Here is a 13402-nt window from a genome sequence, read left to right on the forward strand (position 1 = left end):
ACAGTGATTCACATCTATCCCTCACTGTTTATGCTCTTTTTCTTAATTTTCCTTTTCCAGATTAAATTGTTTTGTCTACCTAGTAGTCAACATTCTTTTTACCCAAGGAATTCCATTAATTTGTGAGAATAAAGTTTCATTTGGGCTAATAAAATTGGTTTATCTTATAGGTTAATATTAAACAAACATGACTCTATAAGCCTGTTTGGAAATGACATTTCCCCAATTGGAATGGACATAGAGTATCAAACCAAGAATCGCCTCCGATTTAGGGTAGGTATAATTGATGGTCTGTATTTTTCATGAACACAGTGTTTATTTCTGAAAGGTTTTAAATATCATAATATTATTTTATTAAATCTCCTATAATATCGTGTTCTGGAGGTAACTACAATTTTCCCATTTCACTTATTGGTAACATTAGAAATAGACTATTTTGTTTTTCTAATTAATACAATCTTTACTCTTTTAATTTATTTTAGATTTATGATCCTAATAATAAGCGATTTGAAGTTCCACTCAACATTGATTCTCCCCCAAATGCACCTGTTGACCCTGACTATGAGATTGAATTTTTAAATAATACATCCCTTTATTTCAGAATAATAAGAAAGACCACAGGAACAATATTGTAAGTACTGCTTACATTAAAATTCTCTTCGTTTTGTCTTTGGAAACGTCACGTGTCTGGAGAAGTTATGGGTTATGGAATTAGCAAAGCTAGAATATGTAGTTTGACTTAAAGTTATCTGGAAGATTGGAAAATTCTTCAGTTAGCCTACTAGTAAATTGTGTATGCAAAAGAATTGAGTTGGAAGGATGGCTGTTTTTCAGTTTTGAAATCCTGGGTTCCCTTTCAAAATAATAATTTAATTAATTGTACTTAGTAGGTGTTCAACAAATATCAATTATGATTATTTTCACTGTTACTACTATTAATCAATGATGCTATTTTTGTGCGTTGTGATAATCAAAACCACATTATAATCCATTGTAATACTTATTTTAATTAACTTAGGCTAAACTGTCATTATGCAGAAGAACACAAAGTGCCAAATTTAGATTTCAAAGTCTTATACTTATTTGGTGCTATAATGAAGGGAACACTCACACATAAATCATGACCATCCAATTCCTTTCACTATATGGCCTTGAATTACAATGTCATTATGCCTATATGGAAAATAAATATATCTTTAGTTCAGTAATCAAATGATCAGCTACTAGTTCTAATAAAATCAGTTCTCCAGCTTTCAGTGTTTATATAGACCACTTAGCCTTCTTTATTCCAAGGGCTATATTGACTTAATAACTGTGATGGATTAACAGCAGCCACAAATGCTTCTCCCATCAAAAGGTAGAATCTATTTCCCTACCCCTTCATCTAGGCTGGTCCTGCGACTTGTTTTGGCCAATACAATGCAAGGGAAATGACATTTGACTACTAAGACCTGGCCTTAAGAGGCCTTGTTTCATCTCTCTAACCTCTTGGACTACTTTTCTCATCATGTGGAGAATTCTGAGATGAAAATCTATATAGAAGGAGAGGTCTTGCCATCCCACTTGTTCCATTGTTGGGAGGTTTTTGATTACTGAATTAATCTCTTTACCTGTAATTGGTCTGTTGAGATATTCTGTTTCTTCCTGATTAAATGTAGGTAAATTGTTTGTTTCTAGGAATTTATTCATTTCAATTCGTTATCTAATTTATTGAAATACAGTTTTTCCTAATTCTTATTATACTCCTCCTCTTATGCCATTCATTTCTGATTTTAGTTATTTGGATCCTTTCTCTTTTTGTTGTCAGTTTTGCTAAAGGTTTGTCAGTTTTGTTTATCCTTTCAAAGAACCTAATTTGGCTGTGAACAGTTGATTGTACACATGGATGATTACATGGTATGTGAGTATATCTCAATAAAACTGAATTTTTTTAAAAAAAAAGGTAAAAAAAATAAAAAAGAACCTGCTTTTGGTTGCCTCAATTCCATTTTTTTATTCTCTATTTCATTTATCTCCACTCTAATCTTTGTTATTTCCTTCCTTCTACTTACTGTAGGTTTAGTTTGCTCTTCTTTTTTAAGATTCTCTGATTTGGTCAAATTAGAGGTTAGGTCTCTGATTTGAGATCTTCTTTTCTAATATAAGGATTTAGAACTATAAATACCCCTTTCAGCACTGCCTTTGCTGCATCCATAAGTTTTGGTATGTTGTGTTTTCATTTTTTTCACCTCAAGATATTTCTTAATTTCCCTTGTGATTTCTTCTTTGACCCATTGGTTGTTTAATAGTATGTTGCTTAATTTCCACATATTTGTGAATTTTCCAGTTTTCACTCTGTTGTTACTGATTTCTCACTTCATTCCATTGTGTTTTTTTTGGAGAAGGTACATTGTATGATACCAATATTTTTATATCTATGAGATTTGTTTTATGATGTAATGTATGGTCTATCCTGAAGAATGATACATGTGCATTACGGAAGAATGTGTATTCTGCTGCTTGCAGGTGAAATGTGTCTATATATGTCAGGTCTAGTTGGCTTAGAGTATTATTCAAATCTTATTTCTCCTTATTGATCTTTTGTACGGATATTTCATCTATTATTGAAACTGGTTTATTAAAATATCTGACTTTTAATGGAGAGCTGTCTCCCTTCCAATATGTCAATATTTTCTTCATATTTTGGGGGAGATCTGATGATCTACCAAAATGTTATGTCTTCTTATTGAATTGACCTCTTTATCAGTATATAGTGTGTTGTTCTTTGTCCCTTGTAGCAGTTTTTACTTAAAATCTACTTTATCTGATATCAGTATAGCTACCCCAGGTCTTTTTTTGGTTACTATTTGCATGGTATATTTTTTCCATCCTTTCACTGTCAACATACTTGTTTCTTTAAATTAAAGGCAAGTCTCTTGTAAGCAGCATACAGTTGGGTTATGCATTTTTGTCCATTGACAATCTCTGCCTTTTCACTGGAGAGTTTGTTACTTTACATTTAAAGTAACTGCTGATAATGCAGAACTTTCTTCTTCCATTTTGCTGTTTGATTTTTGAAAGTCTTAAATATTTTTTGTCCCTCAATTCCTTCTTTATTGCCTACTTTCATATTTATTTCATTTTTTGTTGTGTGTCATTTTGAGTCCCTTCTCATTTATTTCTGTATGTATTTTTTCAGATAATTTCTTTGTGTTTACGATGGGGCTTAAATTTAACATTCTAAATCTATAACAACCATATTTGATTTGATACCATTTTAACTTCAATAGCATATGTATACACTATTCCTATACCCCTCTGACCCCCCACCTTTTTGTTGTACTTGTTACAAATTATATCATTATACACTGTCTGTTCAAAACCATGGGTTTATCATTACGTTTTATGCATTTGCATTTTAGAAATGGTAAGAGTTAAAAAGTGGGGTTACATACCAAAAATACAATGTAATGATTCTTGCAATTTATAATTATCCATATAGTTACCTTTACTGGAGATCTTAATTGCTTTATGACACTTCGATCTAACATATGGTGTACTTTTCTTTAAATATGAAGAAGTCCCTTTAACATGGTTTGTGAAACAAGTCTAGTGGTGATGAACCCCCCCCCATCTTTTGTTTAACTGGGAATATCTTGTTCTTTCCCTCATTTTTGAAAGACAGTCTCATAAGATATAAAATTCTTGGCTGGAAGTTGTTTTCTTTCAGCATTGTAAATATTTTATCCAACTGCTTTCTTGCCACTGTGGTTTCTCATGATAAATCGATATTTATTCATATTGGTGCTCCCTTTTATGTGACCTGTTACTTTTCTCTTTCACTTTTCAGAATTTTCTCTTTGTCTTTGGCATTTGATAGTTTGATTATAATGTGTCTGGGCCTGGTTCTCTTTGAGTTTTTCCCGTTTGGGCTTCATTGGGATTCTTGAATGTGTATATTTATGTCTTTTGTTAAGTTTGAGTAGTTTTCTGCCATTATTTCTTTGAATATTCCTTTTGCCCATTTCTTCTGAGACTCCCATAATTTGTATCTATTGGTTTGCTTGATGGTGTGCCACCAGTCTCTTAGGCTCTATTCACTTTTCTTTGTCATTTTTTCTTTCTGTTCTTTAGCCAGAATAATTTCAATTGTCTTGTCTTTGAGCTCACTGATTCTTGATTCTGCAGGATCCAATCTGCTGTTGAAACCCTTCAGGATTTTTTTCACTTCAGTTATTGTTGTTTTCAACTCCAGTGTTTATATTTGGTTACTTTTAATAATTTCATTATCTTTGAGATTCTCATTTTGTTCATTTACCATTTTCCTCATATCCTATTGTCCTTTCTTTGTGTTTTTCTTTAGCTCTTTGTGAATATTGGAGATTATTTAAAAAAAAAAAAAGTCTTTGGTATGTCCAAAGTCTTGTCTTCTTTACTGATGGTGTCTGCATTTTTATGTTTTTCCTTTGGATGGGCCATAATTTCCTATTTCTTTGTCCTGCAGTCTTTTTTTGCATACTGTACCTTTTAATACTTTATTGTGTTAACTAGGGCATTTTGTCCCTGAGTTGTCTGTTCCTCAATTTTGTATCCAGCCAGTGATATGACAGAGATTTCCTTAAGTGCCAGTTACTGACAACAAACAAACAAACCATAAGATAAACACCTTCCACAGTCTTTGTAAATTGGCTCTGTGTTGGCTGGTACGCTCCTTCGGAGTTTAGTTCTTCTGCTAAAAAGATCAACCTGAAGTGAAAGCACAGGATTCTCTCTGTCTTTTCTGAGTATGAGTCTTGTGCCGGGCATTTGCTTGTGGCCTCAGGAATACCTCAGAATTCCCCCTCTAATGCCTTTATAATTCCAAGCTTCTAGGGTGCTCTATTTTAAGTCTTCAAGCCTTGAATCCCTCGCCCCAGCCTGCTTCATTTTGATTGTTTCTTACACTGCTTTAGCTGTTAGTAAGCATCTTCTGCCTGTAAGGGAAGTACTAGGAAGGAAAGCAGAGAGTACACTGGTTCAGTCATTCAGGCAGCCAGCCATTAGATTGACACCAACATACAGGCACCTCCATATGCACATAGCAGTTACTTTGCTCCCTCCAGATCAGAGCTAGGGATCCACAGTGAGAATGCAGTTTGGCTTCACTGTGTGCAGAGCTGAGTATGTGGAAGGAGTAGCAAAAGTGCTACAAGCTTTTCCTACTGCTTTTAAGTTGTGTTTCTTGATTTGGGGCTCATTCAGTTAATTGAAACTCTTTATCTGTTTTCTGGAGCTCTGAAGAAGGTGGTTTTGACAGTTTTTGTTTCTTTTTTTTTAATTAAATTCAGTTTTATTAAAATAAATTCACACACCATACAATCATCCATGGTATACAATCCACTGTCCACAGTATTATAACATAGTTATGCGTTCATCACCACAATCTATCTCTGAACATTTTCCTTACATCAGAAAGAACCAGAACAAGAATAAAAAATAAAAGTGAAAAAAGAACACCCAAATCATCCCCCCACCCCACCCCATTTGTCCTTTAGTTTTTATCCCCATTTTTCTACTCATCCATACACTAGATAAAGAGAGTGTGATCCACAAGGTCTTCACAACCACACTGTCACCCCATGTAATCTACATTATTATATAATTGTCTTCAGAAGTCCAGACTGCTGGGTTGGAGTTTGATAGTTTCAGGTATTTACTTCAAGCTATTCCAATACATTAAAACCTAAGAGGTGTTATCTATATAGTGCATAAGAATGTCCACCAGAGTGACCTCTCGACTCCATTTGAAATCTCTCAGCCACTGAAACTATTTCGTCTCATTTTGCATCCCCCTTTTGGTCAAGAAGATACTCTCAGTCCCACGATGCCGGGTCCACATTCATCCCCGGGAGTCATATTCTGCATTACCAGGGAGATTTACACCCCTGGGAGTCGGGTCCCACGTAGTGGGGAGGGCAGCAAGTTCACCTGCCGAGATGGCTCAGTTAGAGAGAGAGAGAGGGCCACATCTGAGCAACAAAGAGGTACTCAGGGGGAGACTCTTAGGCACCATTACATGCAAGTTTAGAGTCTCCTTTGTGGTAATGAGCTTCATAAGGGCAAGTCCCATGCTCGAGGGCTCAGCACATCAAACTGCCAGTCCCAATGTTTGTGACAACATCAACACCAGTCCAGGTGAGGATGTCCAACACATCCTCACCTTCCCCCAGATCCTCGGGGCTGGGGAGGGGGAGGCTGTAAATATATTTTTTATTATCTGCCCAAATTACTCTGGGATGTGTCACTATTTCACTCCAGCCTATACTAACCCACCGTATCTCACTTCCTATTCAAAGTTCCATGCAATTGTGGTGTTTGAACAAATCGACTGTAGAGTTGTACCATTTAGAAAATTTAGATCCTGTACCAAATAGATATCTATTCCCTTGGTCTCATATGGAAGTTGAAGTTGTAAAACACAATCAGTTTCAACCTTTACCCTTTGGCCTGGCTTGCGCTGCTCTTAACCAGACCTGCTTCATTCATATCACTAATTGAAGTCTGAGCTCTTTTTCAGCTTTTTTTTTTTTTGACAGTGGCTCTGTGCACTAATACTGACATTCATATCTGCCGAGTTCTAGCTCTGAGTTTCAGGTGTCTCAGAGATATGCATTGTTCCAGAGAACAATCAGGTTATACGCTAGGGGATCAGCATCTCAAAGTTTAGAGATAGGCATTACAATTCAGGGATAGAGTTAACTGCTGTAAGAGCTTACAATCTAGGGACTATTACAATTATTATGTCCATGTTAGGCTATGTTCTGAGATTCAATTCTGAGTGTACACATTTCACATGTGAAACCATCTGGTCCTGGGCTTTTCCTTTTTGGGAGGTTTTTGATGACTGACTCAATCTCTTTACTTGTGATTGGTTTGTTGAGGTCATCTATTTCTTCTTGAGTTATTGTTGGTTGTTTATGCTTTTCTAGGAAGTTGTCCATTTCATCTAAGTTGTCTAGTTTATTAGCATATAGTTGCTCATAGTATCTTCTCATTATCTCCTTAATTTCTGCAGGGTCGGTAGTTATATTTCCTTTCCCATTTCTGATTGCATTTATTTGCATCTGCTCTCTCTTTTTTTTGTTAGCCTAGCCAGTGGTCCATCGAGTTTATTGATTTTCTCAAAGAACCAACTTCTGGTTTTGTTGATTCTCTCTATTGTTTTCCTGTTCTCAATTGCATTTATTTCTGCTCTAATCTTTGTTATTTCTTCCCTTCTGCTTGCTTTGGGGTTAGTTTGCTGTTCTTTCTCTAATTCCTCTAGGTGAGCAGTTAACTCTTCAATTTTTGCTCTCTCTTCTCTTTTACTATAGGCATTTAGGGCAATAAATTTCCCTCTCAGCACCACCTTTGCTGCATCCAATAAGTTTTGATAAGTTGTGTTTCCATTGTCATTTGCCTTGAGGTATTTACTAATTTCTCTTGTAATTTCTTCCTTTACCCACTGGTTTTCTAAGAGGGTGTTGTTTAGCCTACATATGTTTGTGAATTTTATGACCTTCTGCCTTTTATTTATTTCCAAATTCATTCCATTGTGGTCTGAGAAAGTGTTTTGTATAACATCAATATTTTTAAATTTGTTGAGACTTGCTTTGTGACTGAACATGTGGTCTATCCTAGAGAATGTTCCAGGAGCACTTGAGAAAAAAGTGTATCCTGCTGTTGTTGGATGTAGTGTTCTATAAATGTCTGTCAAGTCTAGTTCATTTATCATACAATTCAACATCTCTGTTTCTTTAGTGATCCTCTGTCTAGATGTTCTATCCATTGATGAGAGTGGTGTATTGAAGTCTCCAACTATTATTGTAGAGGTATCTATTTCTCCTTTCAGTGATTGCAGTGTTTGCCTCATGAATTTTGGGGCATTCTGGCTTGGTGCATAAATATTTGTGATTGTTATGCTTTCTTGATGAATTGACCCTTTTATTAATATATAGTGTCCTTCTTTGTCTCTTTTAATTGTTTCGGTTTTGAAGTCTAACTTGTCTGATATTAATATAGCTACTCCCGCTTTTTTCTGGTTGTTGTTTGCATGAAATATCTTTTTCCAACCTTTCACTTTCAGTCTATGTTTGTCCTTGTGTCTAAAGTGAGTTTCTTGTAGACAGCATGTAGATGGGTCCTGTTTTTTAATCCATTCTGCCAGTCTGTGTCTTTTTATTGGGGAGTTTAATCCATTTACATTTAGTGTTATTACTGTAAGGGCAGTACTTTCTACTACCATTTTGTTTTTGTTTTTTTTGAATTTATATGTCATATCTTATTTTTTCCTCTCCTTTTACCTTTTCTGGTAATCTTCATTTATGTACTCTTCTCCAGCTCTCTCTCTCTCCTGTCTTTTCCTATCAGCCTGTAGCACTCCCTTTAGTATTTCTTATAGTGCCGGTCTCTTATTCACAAACTCTCTCAGTGTCTGTTTGTCTGAAAATGTTTTAATCGCTCCCTCATTTTTGAAGGAAAGTTTTGCTGGATATAGAATTCTTGGTTGGCAGTTTTTCTCTTTCAGTAACTTAAATATATCATGTCACTGTCTTCTTGCCTCCATGGTTTCTGCAGAGAAATCTGTACATAGTCTTATCAACTTTCCCTTGTATGTGATGGATCGCTTTTCTCTTGCTGATTTCAGAATCCTCGCTTTGTCTTTGCCATTGGACAATCTGACCAGTAAGTGTCTTGAAGTAGGTCTATTGGGATCTATTCTATTTGGGGTACGTTGTACTTCCTGAATCTCTAATTTTCTGTCTTTTATAAGAGTTGGGAAATTTTCAGTGAATATGTCTTCTATTACTCTTTCTGCACCTTTTCCCCTCTCTTCTCCTTCTGGGATACCCATAACACGTATATTTGTGTGTTTCATGTTGTCACTCAGCTCCCTAAGACCCTGCTCATATTTTTCCAATTTTTTCACCGTCTGTTCTTTTGTGTGTATGAATTCGAATGACCTGTCTTCCAGTTCACTGATCCTTTCTTCTGCCTGTTCATATCTACTGTTGTGTCCCTCCATTGTGTTTTTCATCTCTTCCATTGTGGCCTTCATTCCCATGAGTTCTGTCATTTGTTTTTTTAAGTTTATGAATTCTTCTTTATGGTCAGCCAGTGTCTTCTTTATATCCTTCAGCCCTTTGCTATATCTTCCTTCATTTCATCGAATTTATTTAGCATTAGTTGCCTCCACTCCTGTGTCTCAGCTGAGCTATTAATTTGCTCCTTTGGCTGGTCCATGTTTTCATGTTTCCTGGTATGGCTTGTTATCTTAAGTTGTCTAGGCATCAGATTTTCTTGATTAGTTTATTTTGGAGCTTGTTTTCTATCTTTTACCTATTGGTTTTCTTGTTGGTTGGCTTTGTTCTCTGGCCTCTGTTATTCAGTTCAACTAATTCTAGACCTCTAACTTAGGTTCTATTTAGTTGATCAGAATTTTTCCTCTCTTGTTTTTTCTGTTTCTTGCTCTGCCTCTATGTAACCTTTTTGTGAGTGGGTCTCCTCAGGTATGGTCAACCCTAGTCAGATTTTCCCAGTCTAGTGAGGCCCAGGTCTCATTGGGAGGGTGTGGAGTTTTCCTGAGAGTGAGACCCTCCTATGAGGCCTTTAGAATTGGTGCTTTTTCTCTCCTGTCCAGCAGGTGGTGCTTGCCAGCCCACAGCTCCCTGACCAGTGTAAGGAGGTATGTAGACTTTAGTTTTCCTGGTGACTCTGATCCTGTTGGGGGCGTGGCTGACTGAAGCCAGAATCTGAATTCCAGCCCCTGGGGTCTGAGTTCCCAGAAGGAGGACTGCCAGTGGAGCTGGACCTCCCTCCACTCTCCCAATCCTCAGAACTCCAGTTGTCTCTCAGGGGCACTATTCCCTTCTCCCCTCTCCTCTTTGGGGCCTCTCCAGGTAGATTCCTTGGTCAGCCTGAGTTGCCAATTAAAGACGGAGGTGGAGGCCTTCAGTAGTGAATACAGAACTCAAAGACACTGTGGGTACTCTGTCTCCCCCCAAGCCCAGCCTAGTCCCAAACCTGGGCTTTCCGATAGAAAATAACCACATATATTACTTTTAGATTAAAAAAAAAAAAATAGAAAAGAAATACAAGAAAAAGAAAAAAGAAAAAAAAAAGAGTCTCTTTTAAAAGTCTTTCCCCAGCCTGGAAGTTTTGTCAATGTCAGAATAGAGCATTTAAAGATATGCTTTGGGCTATTGTCTGATAATTACTCTCCAATAGCTTCAGTTCCACCCCTGCCAGGGGCTATTGAAATGCAAGAAGATAAGGGATCAGTGAGAAGCCAGAAGGGACAAAATGTAGGGGGAAAAAAAAATGGCTTTTTTGGAGTCTGGGAATGGGTGCCCGCTTTTACGTGCCCCCACTTCTCGGAGCCCAGCCCTTCTTTAGCACCCCAGCTCCCAAAATTAGTTAATTAATTTGTTAATTAATTCTGCAGTTGAGGCTGGGTTGAGCTTCCCTTCTTGCCCTCAGCAGATTGCTGTTTTTTGGTTCCTCCCCCCCCCCTTCAGGGAGCCGGCAGCAAGACAGTCTGTGAGGTCTGGGTGGGGAGGGGCGCCAGACCCCTGGTCTGGGGAATTTACAGTGTTCACTGGGATCTCAGCTTTTCCTCCAATTCCAAACTTGCGTCCAATGTGTGACTGGTTACTGGAGACCCCGACACTGTTTCATATAGTTCTTAGGTAATTGCCAGCTGCTCTAGGGGAGAGATGAAATTCTGCTCCTTACCACTCCGCCATCTTGCCCCGCCCCTCCGGTTTTGCCAGTTTTTGCTTGTTGGTTAAAAATTCTGTGGGGGAATGGAATCCCAGAGCATCTTACAACACTGTCTCCATTGACTGGAAGTTTTGAGAAATTTGATTTTAAGGAAGAGAGAAATAGAGTGTGAACTTAGGTGAAGAGAGGGAAGATAAATTTTTCTTAAGATGAGAAGAATTAACAACAGGTTTGTAGGATGAGATAAAAAATTCCTAGAAGAGGAAAAATGTGATGACACAAGAGAAAGGAGAAAAAGGCTGGAGTTAGTGAACTGCTGGAATAGTTAATCTTAAGAGCCTGGGCAAGTCACCACCTTCACAGAAGAGAAGGTCGAGTCACAGTACATGGGCACAAAAGCAGCCAACTTGACATCTGCCCTGGGTTCTAACTAAAATTCTGGATATGATGGCTTTTTGCAATTGCTTGGCAACACATGTCAGGGGCCCTATACATTTGGATTGGGGGACTAGAAAAAACAAACTAGGTTCATCCCATTCAGCCCTGTCATTTTATAAAAACAAGTCCCAGAAATCTGAAGAAACTTATCAGCACCAATTAATATTAGAAATGAGATTAGAACTCAGAGTTGCTTACTTTCTTTTTAGAAAGCAACTTCCCTATAGTGCCTTGTTGAAGCTAAATTTTTTTTAATTTAAAAAATTTTTATTTATTGATGTTCACATACCATACAATTATCCAAAGATCCAAAGTGTACAATCAAACAATCAATTGCCCCCAGTACCATCATACAGCTGTGCATCCATCACCACAATTCAATTTTTTTTTCAATTTTTAGAACATTTTCATTACTCCAGAAAAGAAATACAGACACAAAAAAGGAAACTCCAATCCTCCCGTACCCCTAACTCCCCCCCCCTCCATTGCTGACTAATAGTATTGGTATAGTACATTTGTTGTTGAAAGAACGTTAAAATACTACTAACTGTAATTAGTTTGCAATAGGTGTATTTTTTCCCTATATGCCCCTCTATTACTTTTTTTAAAGTTTCAGAATAGTATTTAATTTTCAGATATTTATAGTCATCTTATTTGATATCACCAAACAGTTGCCGTGTAATAAATTTTACAGATGAGGATATTGTTGCAGTATTCTCACTATACATAGGTTGCAGAATAAATCTGAATACAGATCAATACTTCCCCTTCTTCCTCCTTTGCATATTTACAAATATGCCTACACATAACCCTTGCTATTCAAATTATTTTTATCTGAACCAAGGAACTAAATGCATTGAGATAATTTTGTTTTGTTTATAGGAATTCTCACTGCAAATTATACAAGCTTAGGGATCAGAGAGTAAATAGATTTTTTTTTCCAAACCCTGTATCTGAACTCAGAAGCTAAAATGGTTCAGTATTTTCCACTAACTATGCAATAAATAGCAAATCTTGGGTCCACAATTAATGTTCTTTTGTTTCAGTGTATGAAATAGTTAATAATTGCCACTTAAATTTAGAGGTTCGATGACTTCCATAACAGATGTCTTTCCATATATAAATAGACATTTTCACCAATGCTGCTCTCTGTATGCCTTGGCTGTATATATCACATGCCTATCTCCAGACAGGGTCATCTAATCTACACCAACCAATAAAGCATTATTGAGAATACACATTTTTCAATGGTCTCAAAAAGTATGAGTCTTCCTTTGGATTTTCAAAAGAAGTCTATATTTTCAGACTTAAATATACTAGTTTTTAATTATTCTTAGTCTAATTCCTGTCTTATCAATTAGGAAACTAAGAGTCATCTTACGAGTTAAGTGAGATGGCCACATTTACAATCAGCAAGTCAGAAAAATGAGGCAAGTATCTTCATCTTCTGACTTCTGGTGTTTCAGAAAGAATGCCATACCATAAACCTGAGTTATCCATTTGAAATAGAGTGAAAGAAATGGAATAGGATGTGATACCAAGTATGTTTTCTCCTTCATAATGTCACCATTCTGCAATGTCTGTTTATTCCTCTCTGAAATACAGAATTAAAAATAATTTAATATAGGGTTGTGTTTTATGACTATGATGATAATAAAGCCAAATTTATATTCAGTGCTCATTATATGGCTTAAATAATGCATCTTCATCTAGTATTACAGAACCTTTCTCCATCTCTCTCTCTCCTTTCTTTGTCTGTCTGTCGGTAGGGCTCCTTTTAGTAGCTCAAGTAGGGCAGGTCTTTTATTAGCAAAATCTCTCAGCATTTGTTTGTGAAAAATCTAAGCTCTCCCTCAGATTTGAAGGAGAGCTTTGCTGGATAAAGAATTCTTGGTTGGCAATTTTTCTCTCTCAGAATTTTAAATATGTCATGCCACTGCCTTCTCCACTCCATAGTGGCTGCTGAGTAGTCACTACTTAGTCTTATGTTTTTTCCTTTGTATGTGGTGAATTGCTTTTCTCTTGCTGCTTTCAGAACTTGCTCCTTCTCTTCAGTATTTGACAGTCTGATCAGAATATATCTGGGAGTGGGTTTCTTTGGATTTATTCTATTTGGAGTTCGCTGGGCATTTATACTTTGTGTATTTATGTTGTGTAGAAGGTTTGGGAAATCTTTCCCAACAATTTCTTTGAAAACTCTTTCTAGACCTTTACCCTTCTCTTCCCCTTCTGGAACACCAATGAG

At 36.7% G+C, this 13402-nt stretch overlaps 1 protein-coding gene across 1 annotated transcript in view; it reads left to right on the forward strand.

The window, feature by feature from the left end:
• LOC119542850 (sucrase-isomaltase, intestinal-like) overlaps window positions 1-13402 on the forward strand; it is a 180421-nt gene that overhangs the window by 57448 nt on the left and 109571 nt on the right. The window contains exons 3-4 of the mRNA XM_037847477.1: window positions 171-273; window positions 483-631. Coding sequence (XP_037703405.1) covers window positions 171-273; window positions 483-631 — 252 coding nt within the window. The remainder of the gene's footprint in view (window positions 1-170; window positions 274-482; window positions 632-13402) is intronic.

This window comes from Choloepus didactylus, chromosome 8 (assembly GCF_015220235.1).
Source record: "Choloepus didactylus isolate mChoDid1 chromosome 8, mChoDid1.pri, whole genome shotgun sequence".
Classification (NCBI taxonomy): domain Eukaryota; kingdom Metazoa; phylum Chordata; class Mammalia; order Pilosa; family Megalonychidae; genus Choloepus; species Choloepus didactylus.